The 23043-nt window shown below is 34.5% G+C and overlaps 1 protein-coding gene across 1 annotated transcript; it reads right to left on the reverse strand.

Annotated features, from left to right (window-relative positions):
* Nucleotides 1-969: 969 nt before the first annotated feature.
* Nucleotides 970-21468, reverse strand: dpysl5a (dihydropyrimidinase like 5a). Its single transcript, XM_051133905.1, has 13 exons — nt 21317-21468; nt 17069-17337; nt 11299-11457; nt 10833-11012; nt 10435-10503; nt 10181-10225; nt 9048-9123; nt 8458-8617; nt 8189-8330; nt 5563-5705; nt 5249-5456; nt 5005-5173; nt 970-2495 (listed from the first exon to the last, which is right to left on the reverse strand). The coding sequence occupies exons 2-13, from the start codon at nt 17327-17329 to the stop codon at nt 2410-2412; spliced, it is 1698 nt and encodes a 565-aa protein (XP_050989862.1). The 5' UTR covers nt 17330-17337; nt 21317-21468; the 3' UTR covers nt 970-2409.
* Nucleotides 21469-23043: the final 1575 nt, after the last annotated feature.

Raw genomic sequence — 23043 nt, forward strand, 5'->3', positions numbered from 1 at the left:
AAAGGGACACAATAGTGTAAAAAAATTGAAATAACTGAAAAAAAAACAGACTGTAATATAGAATATACTATATTATAGTTCATTAAGTTATTAAACAACTGTAATTAATTAGTAATTAACAAACATGATATAAGGCATTATATACACACTATATTATATATATCATTATTTAATAGTTATTAAATAACTGTTATTAATTAGTAATTAACAAACATGATATAAGGCATTATATACACACACACACTATATTATATAGTTCATTAATAGTTATTAAATAAGTATAAAAATTGTAATTATATATATATATAACTGTAATTAATTAACAAACATGATATAAGCCATTAAAAATATATATACACACACACTATATTATACAGTTCATTAATATTTATTAAATAACTGTAAATAATCAGTAATTTTATATATAGTTATTAAATAACTGTAATTAATTAGTAAATAACAAACATGATATAAAGGATTATCGATTATATATTGATATTTAATAGTTATTAAATAACTAAATAATTAGTTATATATATACACACACACTTATATATATATATATATAAATAAATAATTAGTAATTAACAAACATGAAATATATGCATATATTTGCACTATATTATATAGTTATTAAATAACTAGAATGAAACAGTAATTAACAAACATGAAATATATATATAGAGTTAAGTTATTATTACTAATATATATATATACATACAAACACACACTATTATATAGTTCATTAATAGTTATAATAACTGTAAAAAATTACTAACTATATATATATATATATATATATATAACTACATATATATAACTACATATGCCTTATATGTTTGCTAATTGATTCTAGTTATTTAATAACAATTTTACAGTGTGTTAATAAATATTAAGTTAGGTAGTAAATATTATAGGCATGTACATAACTAGTCAGTGTTGCATTTCATTTAGTAATACATGTGGACATGAGGTTGAAGGGGGTTTATTTGCACTTTTTTCATGAGATAAACATAATACGTTAATACGTACAACTGTAGTGCATACACAGCTCATATTAAAAAATTGAAAAGCATACTGAAAATCCAGAATAAAAAAATACATGAATATTCAGCACCAACAGAAATGTTCTTGCCATTCTACTGCTTGTGTCACTGGAACATCGAGTCGTACAGCTAAAGTTACTGTGTTTCAAACGGTCTCTACAGAAGGTCTTCAAGTGCTTAGTTAGACATACATGTACAAGAAGAACACATGCCTCAGTCAGCTATCTGGTGTCTTTTAACGGGTCGGTTAGTGGTTGTGCAGCTCGTTGATCAGAAGTGAAGCAGAATTTTTCTGACTTGTTTTGAAACATGCAGATCAATATTACTAATGCACAGTGTTAAAGTTCAGTGAACAACTGATGGAATTCAACTGTCACTACAGTGTTCAGCTAACAGTTAATCCTAGAATAAACATAAAGCTCCACTGGAAAAATTATGACGAATAACTCGTAAGTGCCCGTAACAGAAACAGGGAATGTATACTGTAGGTCAGTTAAAAACGAGAGATTGCTCAATTTTTAGATTAGTTACACAACTAAATTTGATATGTAACATAGTAAACAATTCGTCTTAATTCACATTTTATTAGGTCAGGTACGTGTGCTTATAAGCGACATTAGGAAAATTTAAAATGCTTCATATAAATGTATAAGCAATACAAGTGACCTGTGTCATAGAAATATCACCTTGTATTGCCTTTAAATTATGAGTGTCAAAAATAAGATCATAAAAAGAAGAACAAATATTAACATCTCAACGCAAAGCAAAACTGGTTTGTACCTGCTGTCAGAAGGTGTTGTCAATTGGTCACTGTAAGAGTTGTAAGTGTAGAGAGGCAGAGTGCTAATGTACGTAAGTGTAACTCCAGAGATAAACACTGAGGTAAATGTATAGTCATCTGCCAACACATTAAAACAGTTAAAATATTAAATAACTTTACAATGGTTCACATTTTCAAGCCATGACCAAATACACAAACTAATAACGTTCTCATTTTTAAGCAAATTTCCAGTCGCTATCTTTAAACGGCAGCTTACGTTTGTTGTTAATGTGGTAAACAATTAGTAAAAGGGTCTGTCATTTATTTAGCACTACAACGGTGTCGCATTTGAACACAACCTTCACTATTTCATTTGACAGAATATGAAAAACAAAACACCCTGTAACATTTTGGATTACCAAATCTCTTCCAACGAATACCTTGTTTTCCAGTTTCCACACAAATATATTTTTTTCCCTCGTACACACACATATATAGAAAAACACAGGAATTTAGTTGCAAGTGATTAAAATTAAATCATTTTCATCAGATGTGAGGTTGTAGAGAATGTAGGTGTTTAGTTGCAGACTTCCGTAAGTGTCGTTACCAGATTCCACTAGAACGACCACCAGGTGGCGCCAGAATCCTTGCGGAAGCTCTCTTTGGAACATTATCATCAATTTGGGCACCTAGCAAACAATAAAGATGGTTGAGCTACACAGGTTACATATACTGTCATTTTTGAGAAAATATAGTGGACTTCAATGGGGATCAGTGGGTTGAAGGTCCAAAATGCAGTTTCAGTGGAGCTTCAACGGGCTCTACACGATCTCAGCCAAGGAACAAGGGTCTCATCTTGTTTTTTCTAAAAAAAAAATACACATTTATATACTTTTTAACCACAAATGCTCATTTTGCACTAGCTCTATGCATTATGTAGCCACGTTGAAAGGTCACACGACGTAGGCGGAAGTACAGACCCAGTGTTTACAAAGTGAATGTGCAAAGAAATTCGAATGCCCTTTACAAAAAAGGTAAAACAATGATGTTGGACGATTTTGAAGTTGGAGGAGAAAATAAGACGGAGTTTCTCATCCTACCCTACTTTTTTAAACCGAAGTACACAGATGAGGAACTAACCATGCGTGACTTTTCCAATGTGATTATGTAATGCATGAAGTCTCAGAAAGGCATTTGTGGTGGAAAGTACACTTCCCTCCAAAAGTTTGGAAACACCCCTGGCAAAGTGTGGTTTTGGATGATATCAGCATAAATCCTTATCATTTTTTGGTGCAAATACATTAAAGTAACTTGACATTATCATTGAAGACCAGCAATAATAATTTTCATTTTGATTCCATAATAATGGCAATATGTCAAAGTCAAACATGCTCCTTTGCCAGCTGTGATGCCTGGTTACTGGTTTAAACTTGGCCCAGGTTTTTAAAAGATTTTTGGGTCAGCACACCTTAATAACTTTAACAATTGATTGCCAATTAAGTTTAGATACAATGAATTTTGGCCTAGATTATGCAGAGCTGTAATAGCTGCTAATGGTGGATAGTTTGATGAATTGAAAATTTACGTTTCTTCTATGCAATAAAATATGTTTTCGTAGTTTGTGTTGTCCCTCATCAGTGCAAAATTATTACAAATTAAAAAGGATTCATGCCAATATTGTCCAAAACCCCACTTTTCTAGGGCGTTTACAAACTTTTAGAGGGCAGTGCATATACATTTTTTTTTTTTTTGTAAGAAAATAACTGATCGGTTTCATTAGATAAGGCCCTTATTCCTCGGCTGGGATTGTGTAGAGTCCTTTGAAGCTGCATTGAAACTGCAATTTGGACCTTCAACACGCTGATTCCCATTGAAGTCCACTATATGGAGAAAAATCCTGGAATGTTTTCCTCAAAAACCTTCATTTCTTTTTGACTGAAGAAAGAAAGACATGAATATATTGGATGACTTAGGGGTGACTAAATCCTTCAATTCTTATGTAATAGTAGAAAATTAATCAAAAATGTAATTAAAAAACGTAAAAATGTAAAAATGTAATTGTGTCCAGACAGAATGAGATTAGCACTTTTTTTGTATTATTAACAAAAAAGAAAAAAAACTGAAAATGTCAAAGAAAAATATTTTTACTGAAATTGTACTGGCCTTAACAACAGAAAATTTAATTCATTATACGCAAATATTTTCTTCATGTAAAATACATATTTATTTATGTATGTACACTACCAGTCAAAAGTTTTTGAACAGTAAGATTTTTTGTTTTTTTAAAGAAGTCTCTTCTGCTCACCAAGCCTGCATTTATTTGATCCGAAGTACAGCAAAAACAGTAACATTTTGAAATATTTTTACTATTTAAAATAACTGTTTTCTGTTTGAATATATTTTAAAATGTAATTTATTCCTGTGATTTCAAAGCTGAATTTTTAGCATCATTACTCCAGTCACACGATCCTTCAGAAATCATTCTAATATTCTGATTTGCTGCTCAAAAAACGTATTATTATGTTCGAAACAGGTGAGTAGAATGTTTTTCAGGTTTCTTTGATGAATAGAAAGTTCAGAAGAACAGCATTTATCTGAAATAGAAATCTTTTGTAACATTATAAATGTCTTTATCATCAATTTAAAGCATCCTTTCTAAATAAAAGTATTAATTTCTATAATTACAAAATCTACAAAAAAAAGAAAATTATACTGACTCCAAGCTTTTGAAGGGTTTGAATGAATAAGGTTACAAACACTTTTTATTTTAGATAAATGCTGATCTTTGAATCTTTCTATCTATCAATCCTCAACTGTTTTAATTACTGATAATATTAATAATAAATGTTTCTTAAACAGCAGATCAGCACATTAGAATGATTTCTGAAGGATCGTGTGAAGACGTGAGCAATGATTCTGCAAATGTAGCTTTGATCACAGGAATAAATTACATTTTAAAATAATTAAATAGAAAAGTTATTTTCAAACAGTAAAATATTTTAGAATTTGACTGTTTTTGCTGTACTTTGGATTAAAATGCAGGCTTGGTTCGCAGAAGGGACTTTAAAATAAAAAAAACATTAAAAAACTTTTGACTGGTAGTTTTTTTTTCTTTTCTTTTATATTATTTAATTTTATTTTAGTCTTAAGTATGAACTGCACATTTTCTTTAGTATGATATAACGCAAACTACTGTACCAGACAAACTAAAGCTGGACTCATGTAGGTCTCTCATTCCCCCGTGGCGTGTGCAGGGTCGTGGGGTCATGTCCCCATCTGAAGGACCCACATCCTTCTTTCCTGAATTCTGCACTGCAGCTACGTCTCCAGTGTAGGGCGCACGCTCCACCCCCTTGAGTGCTTGACACTGAAAGAAGAGGGTCACAAACAAACACTGCAATACACTTTCATAAAAACATGATTTAATTGAGAGCGTGAGTACCTTCTCCCTCTGGACCATTTTCTTGTAGAGGTAGTCTGGGAAGGTTCGGAGAGGGTAGAACTTTCCTGATCCCTCAGCGCAGGTGAAGATGCCGTTTTCATAGACCACACGACCGCGGCTGATGGTTACCAGTGGGACGCCGTGACAGCGTAGGTTCTCGTACAGATTTACATCACCACCCTGCCATTGAGTTGTCACAGAGATGGTCCTACAGGCACACAAAACCGTGTAAAAATATGTGTCATTTCATTTTGCAATACTTGGAATATGGAATGTTTTTTAATTCTCAGAATTGAATTCATTATTTTGGATACCTTGTTGATTCTGGATCCCAGACGACCACATCAGCATCAGCTCCAGGGATGATCCTCCCCTTCCTGGGATAAAGGTTGTAGATCTTTGCAGCATTGGAGCTTGTGACAGCAACAAAACGATTCTCATCCATCTTGCCTCCGACCTGTTAAGAAAGATTGATAAAGTGAGCTAAAAACGTTTTTTTATTCCTGATGTATCTGACATTTCCTGTCCTTTTCATGATTTTTTTGACTTTGCTACGGTTTGTGCAGCTACACAACTGTCTATAATTTGAGTATGTACAGTTGAGGTCAAAAGTTTACATACACCTTGCAGAATCTGCAAAAATGTTAATTATTTTACCAAAATAAGAGGGATCATACAAATTGCATGTTATTATTTAGTACTGACCTGAATAAGATATTTCACGTTTACACATAGTCCACAGAGAAAATAATAGCTGAATTTATAAAAACGACCTGGTTCAAAAGTTTACATACACTTGATTCTTAATACTGTGTTGTTACCTGAAAAAGTAATATATATATATTTTTTTGTTTAGTGATAGTTGTTCATGAGTCCCTAGTTTGTCCTGGACAGTTAAACTGCCTGCTGTTCTTCAGAAAAGTCCTTCAGGTCCCACAAGTTTTTGGGTTTTTCAGCATTTTTGTGTATTTGAACCCTTTCCAACAATGACTGTATGGTTTTGAGACCCATCTTTTTACACTGAGGACAACTGAGGGACTCACTGATGCCCCATGAATAGTTTATTTAGTACTATTCAGGTTAGCACTAAATAAAAAATAACATGTATTTTTTATGATCCCTCTTATTCTGGTAAAATAATTATGATTTTGAACAATTTATTACTTATATAATACTTCTATACACTTTGGTTTGGGGTCAGAAGGATTTTTTTTAAAGGAATTAATAATTTTATTCAGCAGGGATGCATTAAATTAAACAAATTAAAAGACATTTATGTTACAAAATAAATATTCAAATAAATGCTTTCTATTCATCAAAGAATCCTGAAAAAATGCAGCACAAAAAACAAAAAATAAATAGGCAGCAGAACTGTTTTAGGTTTGACACCAAGTATTATTATTAATTATGTTTTAAAAAAGATATTTAACATATAAAACAGTTATTTTAAATTGTAATATTTCACAATATTACTATTTGCACTGTCTTTTAATTACATAAAGGCATCCAAATAATTGGTGAGCATAAGTGACTTCTTTTACAAACATTAAAAAATCTGAACAGTAAAAAATTTGAACAGTAGTTTAACATTGATACTTTTTGGCACGTTGTTGCATAACCTTTTCGGATCCATCCAAGTCAATATAATGTAACTAATATTCATTAGCTATACTTTCAGCATACTAACTGCAAGTATTACTGATTATCATATGAATATTTTTCTGTATTACATGGCTTTCACCCACTTAATCCACTGAACACTTAATCCACTGCCCACCCTCCAAGAACTATATACATCCAGAGTGATAAAAGGGCAAAATCACTCCAGCCATCCCCTTTTTGAACTTTTGCCATCTGGTCGGCGCTAAGAGCCACAAATACCAGGCCATAAGAACAGTCTCTTCCCTAGGGCAATAAATGAACAGTTAAATGTTCCAGACCCCCCCATTGTGCAATGTGCATCCTTTATTTGTTACCACCCATCTCAGTACATCCCGGCATCTCATTCTATTCTATTTTCTAATTCTATTCTATTCTGTTCTTTTTCATCATCTGTAGCACAACTGTATATACAATTTATTTATTTTCTTAAATCTTATATTGCAATTTTTGTCTATTTATATTTACATATGTGTATTTTTTTATTCTCAACTTATATTATTTTCTCTGTGTTGTTGTTGTCATCTCTGTGCACTGGAAGCCTGTGACACCAAAACAAATTCCTTGTATGCGTAAGCATACTTGGCAATAAAGCTGTTCTGATTCTGATTCTGATTCGGAATTTAAAGGGATAGTTCACCCCAAAATGAAAATTCTGGCATTAATTACTCACCCTCCTGTTGTTCAAAACCTGTAAGACCTTTGTTCATCTTCAAACACAAATTATTTACACAAAAGATATTTTTGATAAATTCCAAGAGCTTTCTGACCCCGCAACGTTCGTAGTACTTTTGTGAACGCACGTCATCTGACATGGAAAAAAGAAATTGTTGACTAAAGTCATTATTTTGAGGGTCTTTTGCACACAAAACGTATTCTCGTAGCTTCAAATAATAAAGGTTAAACCACTGATGGACTATTTTATTGATGTCCTTACTACCTTTCTGGGCCTTGAACGTGTCAGTTGCATTTCTGTCTGTCAGTCTGTCAGAAAGATTTCGGATTTCATCAAAAATATCTTAATTTGTGTTCCGAAGATATACAAAGGTCTTAAGGGTTTTCTTAAGAATTTTAATTTTTGGATTAACTATCCCTTTAATATGTTTTAATGTTAATTTGTTTACATTTATGCAAACAAATAGACTTATTTAAATGAACTCCTACAGGTATTTTAGCTGCAGCATCAAAACTGATATAAAAAAAAAAAAAAATCAACTACAAACACTAATACTGTGATGACTCTAGTCAGTAGTGTGGCTTCTGTCATTAACTGAAACATACCACTCCCCGCTCCCAAATAACACTCATGCGGTCCTGCACCCCAGGAACACCGTGAGGGATTTTAGTGAAGTCGTCTTTGCCCATCGCCTTCTGTTTGGTGGTGAAGGGTCGGTGGTCCGATGTCACGACGTTCAGAGTGTCACTAAATCACAGTGAAAAGCTTTGTATGTAACTGTATGAATGTGACTAAATGAAACTACTCACACAGATCAACAGTCACTAAATGTAACGACTCATGGTGAATACATGTATATGGTGAATCTGCTTACTTTCCCAGAAGGCTAAGCAGCAGGTAATTGGGTGTGTTGGGGTCAAGTCTGAGTGGTGGCACAGTGACGAAAGCAGCTGCGTGGGCCCAGTCCTGGTGGTAGTACTGCAGCCCGTTTAACACAGCATGCGCAGTGGTGGTCTCTCCATGCACCACTTTCCCTGTCGACCAATCACGTAACATTATCCTGAGTCACATTATGTTATTCACTTGTAAAGATTCTAGTGTGATATATTAATGGGGTCATGAACTGAAAAATCAAAATTCCCTTGATCTTTTGGTATATAAAAGGTCATTATACTATAAAATGTCCTTTAAGTTTAAGAACTCAAAACTTTCAAGTTATATTGAAGCCAATCAGCCAAACACTGCCTCCACAGAAGATCAACACCTGCTTCTACATCACTGCCTCTTTAGCTCCGCCCACCAATTTACATAAGTAGTGTTTTTTTGATGTAAAAATTCTGATAACATTATAAGTGGACCTCAGGGAACTGCACAAAATAATAAAAAATAGGCAGTTCATGACCCCTTTTAAATTAAAATGGCGTTACTGTGAATTGGCCTGAAGTGTCATTGCTTGTCTCTTACCCTGCATTTTAGCAGATGCTAAAACATCCCCTGCTGACATGCTGGACACATTCACAAGATATATTGGACAGTGGGCCTAAGAAACAAAAAACAGAAACATTATTTCTGATCACATTTAAAGTCCTTACAAGCAATTAATCTGTAATTCGTATGTATGATTCAAAACTGTCATTCACTGCATAGTAACGTTGGTTCCACATGTCAATCTTGATGCTATCTTGACATTCTGTTTATACTGCATATGCAATATACTGCTTCAATACATGGGCTTCAGCTGTGAAATAACAGTAGGGATTCAAAGTACACTTTTGTTCCAAAGTTTGGGGTCAGAATGATTTTTTTTTAAATAAATGAATACTTTTGTTCAGTAAAGATGCATTAAATTGCATTTATAATGTTGCAAATGAAAAAAAAAAAAAAAATAAAAAATAAAAATCCTTTGCAACATTATACATGTTGTTAATTTAATTTAGGATCAATTTAATGAAACTTCTCTCTATCAATTTACTTTAATAAATGACTGACACCAAACCTTTGAATAGTAGTGCGTACATTATGGCATTACAGTTAATTATACTGTATGTTTCAATTAGGCCTGTCAAAATGAACATGCAATTACACATTTACACATGCAGTTAATTAAATATGCTTAACACTGGTAATTATGTTGAATATCATTAATGCAGTTTTTCACTTTATACACTTACTGCCATTATTTTAGTTAACTAACTTTAATCCCCCACCCTCTCCATGTCAAACATGCAAAATTACTCTGATTGTTAAGGCTTCTGATTGGCTGAAAAGTGCAAACCAGCCCACTGCCTCTTTTTTGCTGTTTACAAAGTCTACAGGGCTGTAGGAAATCATAATACTGAATTACAGCAGTTACTAATTACATGTTTTAATTCTGAAATAAAGAATCTATGTTTGTTATAACACTAAAACGCTCATATGTAGAACTACTCACACAGCATCTTGCTTAGAAAAGGCCCAATTATCATCAACTAAGTCTATGTTAGTATTTAAAAAGTATCACTTCTGAACCAATAACAGCAGTTTAGGCTGTCATTTGCAGCTGTAAATAATTACTTTTTGAAAAACTGAATGCATCAACCTTAATACATCATACTTACTCTGTTAGCGATGGTTATGGCTCGGTGGACGGCCTCTGCTTCCAGCTGCACATGGAAAATTCCCAAGGTAAGTGAGAAAACACAAAAGTCACCAGTGAAACCTAACGATGAACAGACGCCTAAGAGTATTAATAATCCATGGAAATGCAATATGGAGACGGGAAAGACTAAGAGCTGAAGAGAGAGTGGCAAGTGTGACTAATATCTTAAAGGAAAACAATTTCATGGTTACAGGATTTGAATTGTTACTTCACCTCCTCAGGTCTGCTTATCTCAATGCCCTCCGGTCCACTAATACCCAGATCCAACGCTTCTCTGGCACCCTAGTGTGGATACATAAAAACGTGATAACACGATAAATAACAACTATGCATGAAAGAGACAAGATTCTACCTAGACAGCATTTTAAAACACTGTGGTAACATTAAGGTAACATTATTAAAAATAATTTAGCCCAAAATCAAGCCAGCAGCACGTAAACTACCATTCAAAAGTAAGGTTGGTAATTTCATATAACACTGATAATTATTGATAAAATAAAATATGAATAGTGCTACTTCTTATGTGTGAAGCTGCTGCCTATGTACAGCTCACTAGGTTTTGGAGCAGAACTTTCTGCATTAAGGTTTTGCACCAGTTCCCCGATTTATACCTCTGCAACCAGCTCTCCATTCTCCGCATGGACTCGGGCCACAGCACCGATATCCTTACAGTTCTGCAGGGCCTGAAACAGCTCGCTGTCCCTCAGCATGTACATGTCCTTATACGCCATGTACATCTGGAAAGAGTTCACCCCTTTGTCCCGCACCAGCGTCTCCATTTGAGCCCTAACCTGTGATGAAATCAGGTCACGTTTTATAGCACTTCATACTATACATATAGTCACAAAGCAGTGACAAACAAGAAAAGTGAAAAAAAATTACAAAAACTTAACTATGGAGACATCTCAGATTCTGCAGTAAAGCAGCTCTAAAAGATAACAGGAAAAAATGCAAAAGGGACATCTGTCTCAACATAAAGACTAACATTATAGCATAAATTCAATTATTTTTTCGCACGTTTTTCCTGTTCCTGCAATTATGCAAAATTTGTATACTCAGCAAACACAGACTTTGTACCTTTGGTCCCCACCAGGTCACTCCCACATGAAGAGCGTAGTCACAGCAGGCCTTGGCATCAGCGTGAGAACGGCACTTTTCATAAGCCTCCAGCAATGATTCGTTCTTCTCTGGCAGCACGTGTCCAATCACCATAGTCGTGCCTCCAGCCAGAGCAGCCTGGAAATAAACAAACAACAGACTGACTGCTGTGAGATCTATACAACATCAATACAAATCACTCGGTTTAATGGGCCGACGACAACATAACACAATAGCGACATGCACACAAAAGCTTTGCATGTTATGAAATGTTACATAACAGCACTCAGAAAACATTAATCAAGGTTAAATTAGATTTGTATTTGAAAACTGTATACGCAAGGTATTTAGAAAAGTTGCTAAGTGGTTGCTAGGGTGTTCAGGGTTATAGTTACAGTTACATTTATTTATTTAGCAGATGCTTTTATCTAAAGTGACTCACATGACATGATGTTCTGTTCATTATTGAAGTATTGATAAGATGTTCTGGTCATTTCTAGGTCATTGCTGGAGTTATCCAGCAGTTGCTAGGGTGCTGTCATTGTTGCTAGGGTGTACTGGTGGTTGCTAAAGAAATGCTAGGCTGTTTTAAAGTTTCTGCTTTGTCTGCGGCATTACAGCTATTACTAGGATGTTCTTGTGGTTGCTGGAATGCTCTATTTGTTGCTAGGGAATTGCAAAGCTTTTTAAATGTGTTCTGGTGGTTACTAGACTGCTCTGATTGTTGTTGGCACAGCAGGGTGTTCTGGTGGTTGCTATGATGCTTTATTGCTACAGCGGGGTGTTATTGTGGTTGCTAGGATGCTTTGTTGCTATAACAGGGTGTTTTGATGACTGCTGGGATGCTCTGATTGTTGGTACAGCAAGCTGTTCTTGTGGTTGCTGGGATGCACTGATTGTTGCAATAGCAGGGTGTTTTGGTGGTTGCTAGAATGCTTTGTTGCTACAGATGGGTGTATTAATCGTTGCTGGGATGCTACAGCAGGATGTTCTGGTTGTTGCTACAGTGTTCTGGTGGTTGCTGGGATGCTATGATTTTTGCTACAGCAGGATGTTCTGGTGGTTGCAATGATGCTCTGACTGTTGGTAAAGCAGGGTGTTCTGGTGGTTGCTGGGATTCTATGATTTTTGTTACAGCAAGATGTTCTGGTAGTTGCTGGGATGCTCTGGTTGCTGGTACTACAGGGGGTTCTGGTGGTTGCAATGATGGTCTGATATTTGCTACAGCAGGGTACTTGTTGCTAGGGAAATGCAAGGCTGTTTTAAAGGACGCTTTGATTGTTGCTACAGGATTATCATGATGTTACCAAGATTTTCTGATATTTGGTAGGTCATTGGTAGGGTAATCTGTTCTGGTTTCTAGGCCATTGCTGGTATTTCTATGGTGTTCTGGTTGTTGCCGGGATGTTCTGATATTGGTTAGGGTGTTGTAAGGGTCTACTGGTGGTTGCCAGGGCATTGCTAGGCTGATGATAGGGTTTTCTGGTGGAATGTTCTGACAGTTACTAGACAACTGGTAGGCTGTTTTTAAAGTGTTCTTGAGGTTGTGATATACTTATTGTTTCTAGATCCTTGCTAGGGTGATCTGGTGGTTGCTAGTGAATTGCTAGACTGTTTTTAAGGTGTTCTTGCGATTAGGGTGTACTGATTGTTTCTAGGTCCTTGCTAGGGAGTTCTGGTTGTTGCTAAGATGCTCAGATTGTTGCGACAATAGGGTGTTCAGGTGGTTTCTAGGGCATTGTCGGCATTACTAGAGTGTTCTGATAGTTGCCAGGATGCTCTATGATATAAACTTGTAAGGCTATTTTTAAAGTGTTCTGCTGGTTGCTAGGATTTTTGATATTTTCTAGATTACTGCTAAGGTAATCTGGTGGTTGCTAGGAAATTCTGAGGCTGTTTTAAGGTGCTCTGGAGGTTTCTAAAGCGTTATGGGCATTATTAGGGTGCTCTGGTTGCTGCTGGGATATTGTGATTAATGCGAGGGCATCGTAAGGGTCGTAGTTGCCACAGCATTTCTAGGCTGATGTTAGGGTGTTCTGGTGGTTACTGGGATTGTTGCTGGGGAACTGCAAGGTTGTTTTTAAGGTGTTATTCTGGTTAGGATGTACTGATTGTTTCTAGGTCCTGGCTAGGGTGATCAGGTGGTTGCTAGTGAATTGCCAGGCTGTTTTTATGGTGTTCTGATGGTTGCCTGGATGCTCTGATCATTGCAATAGGGTGTTTAGGTGGGTTTTAAAGAATGATGGGCATTACTAGGGCACTCAAGTTGGTTTGATCATTGCTAGGGTGTTGTGTGGGTGTTTTGATGGTTGCCAAGGCATTACTAGGCTGATGTTAGAGTGTTCTTGTAGTGTCTAATGCATCTCTCAGTCTAAAGATTATCCACCATAATGTTTTATGTTCATGTTTTATGCCTATAATGCTTTAGCCAACACCACTAATTAATATCCCACAATATCTGTAATGTTTTACAGAAAAATACACAATTAGTGGAAGGCCTTTTTTAAGTACAGGGAAACAATGATAAACAGTAATTCAGCCACAAAATGGTCCTCTTTAAAAGCATCTCTCAGCTGACACAATCCGGGCAGCCACATCCACTAAAGGGGCGTGTATTTGCGCACCATTGTCTCCCAGCACAATGGCACGAGTGAAAAGCTTTTGCAGCAGTCTTTGCAGCAGTGCTCCTGTATCTATGGAAACAGAATCTGATCTCCATTTGTCTCTGCGCCTGACGAGGCTCATGGCGGTAGCAGGGAGGAGGGGAGAAGAGAATGCCACTTGTGTTGCCAAGGCTAACAATAACAACGCCAATAACAACTCTTTATTTGTCATCTCAAAGCCCCCAGCACTCTGGGAGAAAGAGCGTGTATGTATTTGTGAGGGTGAATCGTGCCCTGCGGTTGATGGACGCAGACTGTGAGTGTGCAATGCTCACTCTTGCATCTCAGTGTCTGCTAAGTGACCCATGGGATTTATTTAGGCAGGGCTGCTGAAGCGAGCACATCTCTGCTTTTGAAGTATTTATAAAACAAGAACAAATGAATGTGACATTAAATGGATGTTACATCATCACACATCATTTCAGCTCAGATCCTAGAATCCACTGTATGAAAATGTTTATCTGAGATAAGAATACATTCATATTGCACAAAATACAGTTATGTAATGCAAGGAAAAATCAAAATACATTTTTAAAAAAATGATTTAGAGTATAATACTCCAAACAGTGTTACCATACTAGACACTTTTGAGGGGACTTATTGAGTTGTTGTGAGATAATAGACCCTTGGCAGATGGTGGGAGCCACCTGAGGTGTGGGAGGTTCGAAGTAAAAAAAAAATCAATCATTTGCTTCTACTTTTTCTCTACGTACCCCAACTGGAACTATGTTATTTAATCTTAGCAGTGACAAAGCTGAAGCCTGAAGATATTTGAATAACCTCCATTATTTTACATTAGAATGAGCTAATCTACAAAAAATAAAACCTAACGTACATGACATACCGAGAAAAAAAAAAAAAGATTTTGTGGTCATTAAGACTCAATAAATTGTTACAACTTAGTAATTTGTTCTCTTGCTTTCCGTAAATGGTGACCACAATTTACCGAAATCAAAATGAGGGAACAAATTAATAAAATATGGCCACAACTGTCAAACTAAACAAACTAGTTTTGGTAATAAATTTGGTAATTAATTTGTGGACACAACATCCCACATGACATGTGGTGCTGCATACTAATGAGACAATATAAAAAATGACATTTTGACTGTTTAGCGACAGTTGAGAAGAAAAAGAAAATGATTTTGGTATAAGAAGGGATATAGGATCGATATGTGACGCAAGCCCGATTTAAACCTACGTTTCCCACACGAGCAACACTGCACTCAAACAATTTAACCACTAGGCCACAGATATGGCACAGACATAGGGAACTGGTGTATGATTAGATAAATTACTTTAAATCTGTCACAAATTAAACATTTATTTAAAACAATTACACTGTTAAAAAAAACAATAAAACACAACTTGTTGAGTCAACTTAAAATAAATTGTTACCCTGCTGCCTTCAAAATTTAGGTTCAATCAATCAACTCAGATAAGTTTAGTCAACTTAAAATGTTAAGTAGTACTAAGTGAAAACTTAGATATTTGCGTTGACTAAACTAAAAATTTAGTTTGTTAAACTTAAAGGGGTCATCGGATGCCCATTTTCCATAAGTTGATATGATTCTTTAGGGTCTTAATGAAAAGTCTCTAACATACTTTGATTAAAAATTCTCAATGGTTTTGTAAAACAACACCCTTTTTACCTTGTCAGAATGAGCTCTTCAAAAATCATCTTATTCTCAGGGGTTGTTCCTTTAAATGCAAATGGGCTCTGCTTACCCCGCCCCTCTCTGCTCTCTGCGGAATGACGATCTTGTTTACTTTAGCCGCGTTTAGCCGCGTTCAGCCGCTAAACTTTCTAACTACCACGTTATAAGGAAAGGCGATCGCAAAGATTCATAAAAAAATGCTTATACACACTTCTGATGTAAGTGAAGCTGGATCAGAATGATTCGCGCGAACATAGATGGATATATGTAGATCGGGAGGCGCATTCCCTTTACAAACAAACGTAATCCACTGCATCTTCAGCGGCTCAGATGTCGGGAGTAAATGACGACCACTATGTTCATTATTACATCCAGCAATACAACACCTCAATCGCTCAATCGGAGATATTCTTGTCTAACTTACATCCCTGCTTCGGCATCGAAACAAGGAAAGTTACTGGACTGTTACATCTGATCTGATGTAAGACGCTCATGTCAATCAACTATCTTGGGAACGGCCTCTGTGGGTGTGACGGCACAACGACAGGCATCTGAGAACGGCTCGATTTGAAAAAGGGAAATTATTTTTACAGATTAATTGAAAACCACTGCATGGATTTTTATCATTATAGGGTAGATTTGTACATACACCGCCAACACACATTTTTGTTCAAACAACATGAAAAAGTGAACTTAGCATCCGATGACCCCTTTAAACTAAACTTTTTAGAGTTGACTGAACTTTATTTTAACTAAACAAATTATTTTAAGTTGGCTCAACAAATTACAATGTCTGGGAATCAAAATATTCACAATTCACAACAGTCTTTTAGTTAGCCAGACATATATGAATATCAGTAAACCTACATCAATATTTTACTTCTGTAATGTGACATATTTCCAAGTGAAACAGGATAAGTACAGGAAACAAACATCGGGTGGGACTTGATTTTAACCACTGAGAATTGTGAAAAGACTCTGTGGTAAGGAGGTATTGAAAATGATGTCTTGATAATGTGTTGTCAAAAGTACTGACTTCGGTATGTGAAATCCTCTGACAGATGTGGCTTTCATACTTGTGTATCTGTGTAAGCGTTCGGTGAAGAGCATGAAGCGATGATCATTGTAGCCAATTACAGCTACTGTAAGTGTGTGAACACAATGGCCAATCAGAGGTGTTTAAGAATCCGCTCAATAGCATTTAAAATGCTCGTGGGAAATGTTGGTATCGTCACTTTCTTTTTTCATTTCAGTACTGACTGGTCCCGAAGTCAGTACTTTTGACAACACTAATGTCAGCTGAATAAAAATGTTGTTCAGAGGTGGAGCAAGATTTCCTTAGAATAAAACAAACTGATAAATAATTCCTTATAAGACCAATAGCATGTATCATGTAAGTCAATTGTAAGTAAATGCTGACTTTCATACCTTGGTGCCGCTGTAGAAGTCATCCGCAGTGGTGGCGTTCATGAAGCTCTCATTCAGGTGAACACTGGTGTCTATGCCACCCGGAAGCACCAGCTTTCCTGTGGCATCTATAACCTTGGCCCCACCGGGAATCATCAGCTCCTTGCCCACTTGCTGGATAATGCCGTTCTCGATGTACACATCTGCTTCTTGCGTGAAGTCATCGTTGACAACTTTACCTCCCTTTATGAGGATGCGCACTGTTGCTGAGCTGGAAGACATGGTTCAACCTAAAAAAAAAAAAATAAAATCAAAAGAAGTGTTGATGTGTGTTATTTTAACCCTAAATGATTTTTTGATCAATAAATTTTCATGACTTATTCAGTAATACATAATTACTGCATACACATATTAGATTCAGAAGCACAAAAATTATTGGCCAGAAACTGCATTTTCGGCATATGCAACAAAAACATATGACGCACCACACTGCCCAGCTGTGTTTCTAGCCATTGTCCACTCAATGTTCTGCTCTATGAATGTGGGTTCCGTTGAGTTGCTTACGCCCCATGTGAACGCTCCACTCATGTATTGCTCATGCTCACCAGAAAAACAAAGTCCGCTCAAATAACGCATAGACAGAAAATTTCTACATAGTATAAATGTTCCTGTTTGCAATAGTGCTACTGTGCTGTAACATGGCAACAGTGGTGAAATTAAATAATTCAAATAATTTTGATTTTTTGAAAATTACGCTACCCTCTCATGATGCTATGCTCTGCTCACATACTCTGAAAATAATGGCTTTGTAGGACTATACATTATTTGGATATTTAAAAAAATAACAACAACAAAAATCAGCTAAATCTGATTCTGTTGCACAAAACTGAATAAAAAAATAGATATTTCATATTAATATACTGTATTTTCTGTACAATTCTGTCCAGTTTTACTTTCAATAAAAGTGTAGTTATTTTATTAACTTGGTAACACTTCACAATAAGGTGTCATTTGTTGACATTAGTTAATGTATTAACATGAATGAACAACGAACAATACATTTGTTACACTATTTATTAATCTTTGTTAATGTTAGTTAATGCAGTCATTCATTATGTTAGTTCACAGTGCATTAACTAAAGTTAATTTAGTTAATACTTTTGATTTTAATAATGCATTAGTAAATGCTAAAATTATCATTAACTAAAATTAATAAATGCTGTAGAAGTATTTTTTATTTTTAGTTCATGTTAATTAATGTAGTTAACTCATGTTAACTAATGAGCCTTATTATAAAGTGTTATTTTGAATGCTCAATTGAGCATTAAGCACTTTATTTCACTCAGCATGGTGTAATTATTATTATTATTATTATCATTATTTTCCCTCCTTATGTGCAATATGGTCTTTATTTAATTATTCTTTATTTAATTATTCAATTATTCTTTAGATGATACGGTGACAAGTCTATAATTTTGTTGTATGTAAGTACAATGACAATAATCAAATCTGAATCTGAAAGCATTACCAAAATAATAAATAATCATTAAATAGCATTTTTGACATTTTGCGTTTTGGTTGTCGGCCAAGTGCATCCAGAATTTTCGGGTCTCGGCCCAGAATTTTCATTTCGGTGCATCCCTAATATAAACTATAAATAGTAAAATCTAAAATATATAACTTTTATGGAGAAAGAGAGAGCACCATTTACAAGTTTGGTGGCAGCAAGATTTTTTATTTTTATTTTTTGAAGGAAATAATACTTCATACACTTTAAATAATACTTTTATTCCTCAGGGATGCATTAAATTGATTAAAAAAGACAGCAAAGACTTTCTATTCTGCAAAGAATCCTGAAAAATGTGACATTTGCACAAAAATATCAAGCATCACAACCATTTATTATATTATTAATATTGATAATAATAAGTAATATTTTTCTGAGCACCAAATCAGCATAATAGAATGATTTCTAATATCATTTATCATTGAACACTGGTGTAACGATGCTGAAAATTCAACTTTGCCATCAAAGAAATAAATGCATTTTAAAACATATTCACATAGAAAATAGGGATTTTAAATTGTAATATTCTGTCATTACTTTTTTTTTTCAATTAAATAAATGCAGCCTATTCATTCATTTAAATACAATTTAGTTACTATAGACATTTCCAGAAATGTTTCACTGTATTGAGATTATATATACTATATTGCTAATATTTCCAAGTTTTCCATGAGCATGAGAAAAGGGAATCCTATTTATATAATAGCATACACCCCATACTTTTAGAATGACATCACATATCTCAACAGAGAGCTTGCATTAATCCATTTTTCCACATTTGGGCTATGGAAACCAACTATGTCCTTACTTGACGTGCAAACAGGATCAATCATGCATATCACAGCCCAAATGTTCCACAACATTAGTTTAAAGAGGTTGCAAAGCATTACGCCATTCTAGAATCTCACTTTAGCGGGTAAACTGACACCAACATGTGTGATTATTGCCAGCTTTGCATGATTACATTATCGACTCCAGCCTTTAACATGATAATTACATGTGAACATGTTAATTATTCATGACACATTAAAGCGATTTCAGCGCTGCAAGAAACATTCCAGTAATGTTGAATCAACAAAACCTCAACATCCAGGGTGTGGAAATCATACTAAATGCACAAAAAATGATCAGAGCACATCTGACCCAGATTTTCCAGCACTGCATGCACATGGATGTGAAATTGCTAGCAGGAAATATATGTAGGCTAGCAGCTGTTGCTGCACATTCCCTGCAGCACCGCACTTCCTTATGATCTAATCCCAAGTGAAAGCGTGCATGCGGGTCTATGCTGCAAAGTAAGTCGGGGGCAGGTGGGTGCGGCATATTCACAGTATGGCGCTGCCCAGGGCTCCCCCCACCCCCCTGTTCGGAGTCCCTGATGGTGAATGGCGTGTGTGTATGTGTGCAAGGAGGGGCTACTATGGAGCTGGAGAATAAGGGTGTGTCCTCAGACATCCTACTATAAAAAGAAACCGTACGGTGCATGAGCTACATCTGTCCTGTCCTCACAACACAGCTCAGAGAAAAATTACTGGAGCATTTGTTCCTCGCCGTGACTCATGGAGGCCTTCCTCAAGAATGACCCACTTTTGAACCGTGCCATATTCCATGAGATCCAGATGGCACTCTTCTGGGTAATGTGAAGTACATGAAAACTTCTGATCTGTCTCGTGGAAACAACTTCCATTCAATAAAACAAAATGGGATATTCAGTGCAATTTGAACTATTAGAGCTGAAAGAATCAGTGATATATATATGTAAAATATTATTTTAAAATGTAGAAATAATATTTAAAATAAATATAATTTATATAATATTTAAAATTATATATTGTATTGCACAATAAATATTATTAAAAATAATATTTACATTATTTTATGTTATATTACATAAAATGTTAATTGTGGTAATGGGGAAAATAGATAAAAAATATACAAAATTACATTCTTTTATTTCATAATATTATATATTTATATAATATATATTTAATATTACCATTTTACCAAATTCACCTACATTATTTCTGAATTTCCATGCTAGAATGTTTAATTACTTTTATTTTGCAAAGCATGCAAACAGTCAGGTGAAGTGTAAACATGCCAACAAGAGGTATTTTATAAGCATGTACACATGCACATTTGTGCAATGCAGTGCTTTAGTGATGTCTTCTGATATGTAGATTGCATGCACAAGTCTTCATCTAGAGGCTGATGATGATGGTGGTGATGATGTAGACTCATCCCATTTGGACCATATCGAGGGTGTCACACAAAGGGGCGACCAAGCCCTTACTCTACACAACACATTCAATATGTCTCAATGCAGCATGAAATGCCAACGTACGTTGGTTTTTCAAAATGTGTAAGAACATTACAACGGCTTCGTAACGGAAATATCAGATGTCGGGCGTGAGCTCGCGTTTAATCGTGTTTATTGCTGGTGGGTTCGAGCTGTTTATGGATATACGACATCCACGCTAACCTACTAGATTATTGAATATCGTACAGTCGATAGTTAGACAATTACCAACTCACATTAGGAATGATATAATGGAAACACGAGACACAAGACTGGGAGATTCTTTCCATACCACAAAATTACACGATTCCCAGCCAAGCAATATATCTGTGTGCTAGTCAGTGAGGAGTTTCTTAAAATAGCGTATACATGAATGCAAAATAGCGAGGCATGAGGCACTTACTTCCTTTGTTATATCCTTAAAACGCGATTTTCCTTCACTTTCAGCACTGGGGAACAATAAAGCCTGTTAGACGGGCAGGCAGACACACAGGCAGATGCTTCGGTTGGTCCAGCCCGGTAAACCTTACGCTCGCAGCAGCATCCAGACAGTGAGAGCCGGGCGGTGACCAATCGCAGGCGAGATACACTGCGATGGCCTCAGCGGCGGCCAATGGCATTGCAGTATGGGCGTGTCCTGTCGTCAGCGGTACGTACCATTTATACAGATTCACAGGGGATGGAACTGGATCATTATGCCAATGTGGCAACCGTGCAGACCAGACCATGAATTACTCATTTTTTAGCTGTTTTTATTTATTTTTTAATATATATTGCTATTACTATTACTAAATATATACATGAATGAACTAACATAATTATTTAAATGTGTATATATAGTTGCGTCCATACTTATGCGTAAAATATCTATATTTTGTCATTTCCAAAATGAAACCATTATATATATGAACTCCATACATTATATATAATATAGATAGACAAAGTACTACATATATCCAAAATACCATATTATAAAAAATCAACATTATTATTTTTTAATTTATATATACATTATTGAAATTTATTCTGCATTCATATATATATATATATATATATATATATATATAGATAGATAGATAGATAGATAGATAGATCGATAGATAGATATATAGATATAGATATATAGATATACACTACCGTTTATTATTAGAATGATCAATGTTGGATAATATCAACAGTTGTGCTGCCAAATATTTTTTGGAACCTGTAATTTTTTTTTTCAGGATTCTTTCATGAATAACAAGTTTAAAAAGTACAGTGTTTATTCAAAATATAAATATTTTATAACAATGTAAATTATTTATTATTAACTTTTAATAAACTTTTAATTATTAACTTAATACATCCTTGGTGAATAAAAGTATTAATTTCTTAAAAAAAAAAAAAAAAAAAAAAAAAAAAAAGAAACAATAAAAATGTACTGACCCCAAACTTTTGAACGGTAGTGTATATATAGTGTATATATATATATATATATATATATATATATATACTCCATATAATGTACTATAATAGAATATATAGAATACAATAATACACACTTATTATATATGAAATATTTTATAAAATATATTATTTTGAAATAATATTTTATAAATAGAAACATTAAAATATTTAAAAATATCAATTATATTTAATACAGACATACGAAATATAACATATATCTGAAATAACATATTTAAAGAAACATCACATTATTCAAATGTATTCTATATTCAAATTCATATATTTGCTCCCCAGAATATAATATACTCTATAGATAATATACCCTAGAATATAATATACTAAACTAAATATATAGACTAATATACTCATATTATATATGCTTATATTATATATATGCTTATAATAAATCTAATTATTTCGGTACAAATATTTTGTTATTTTGAGAATGAAACCATGAATATAACTATAATATAAAAATTAAATATATACATTACATATAATACAGATACACAAAGTATTACATATATCCAAAATATCATATTATAAAAACATCAACTTTATTCAGATTTATTCTATATTCATATTCATATATATGCTCCCTAGAATATAATATACTCTACAGATAATATACTTTATATAATCTACCCTAGAATATAACATAATGCTTATAAATATAATTATTTA

Source organism: Labeo rohita, chromosome 17 (assembly GCF_022985175.1).
Source record: "Labeo rohita strain BAU-BD-2019 chromosome 17, IGBB_LRoh.1.0, whole genome shotgun sequence".
NCBI classification, from domain to species: Eukaryota; Metazoa; Chordata; class Actinopteri; order Cypriniformes; family Cyprinidae; genus Labeo; species Labeo rohita.

Coding starts and splice junctions, on each gene's coding strand:
- dpysl5a (XM_051133905.1), bottom strand. CDS start 17,329: ATGTCTTCCAGCTCAGCAACAGTGCGCATCCTCATAAAGGGAGGTAAA. Junction 5,706..8,188: donor TTATTTGGGAGCGGGGAGTG/GTATGTTTCAGT, acceptor CTTTCTTAACAG/GTCGGAGGCAAGATGGATGA. Junction 5,457..5,562: donor TGGGATCCAGAATCAACAAG/GTATCCAAAATA, acceptor GTGTGCCTGTAG/GACCATCTCTGTGACAACTC.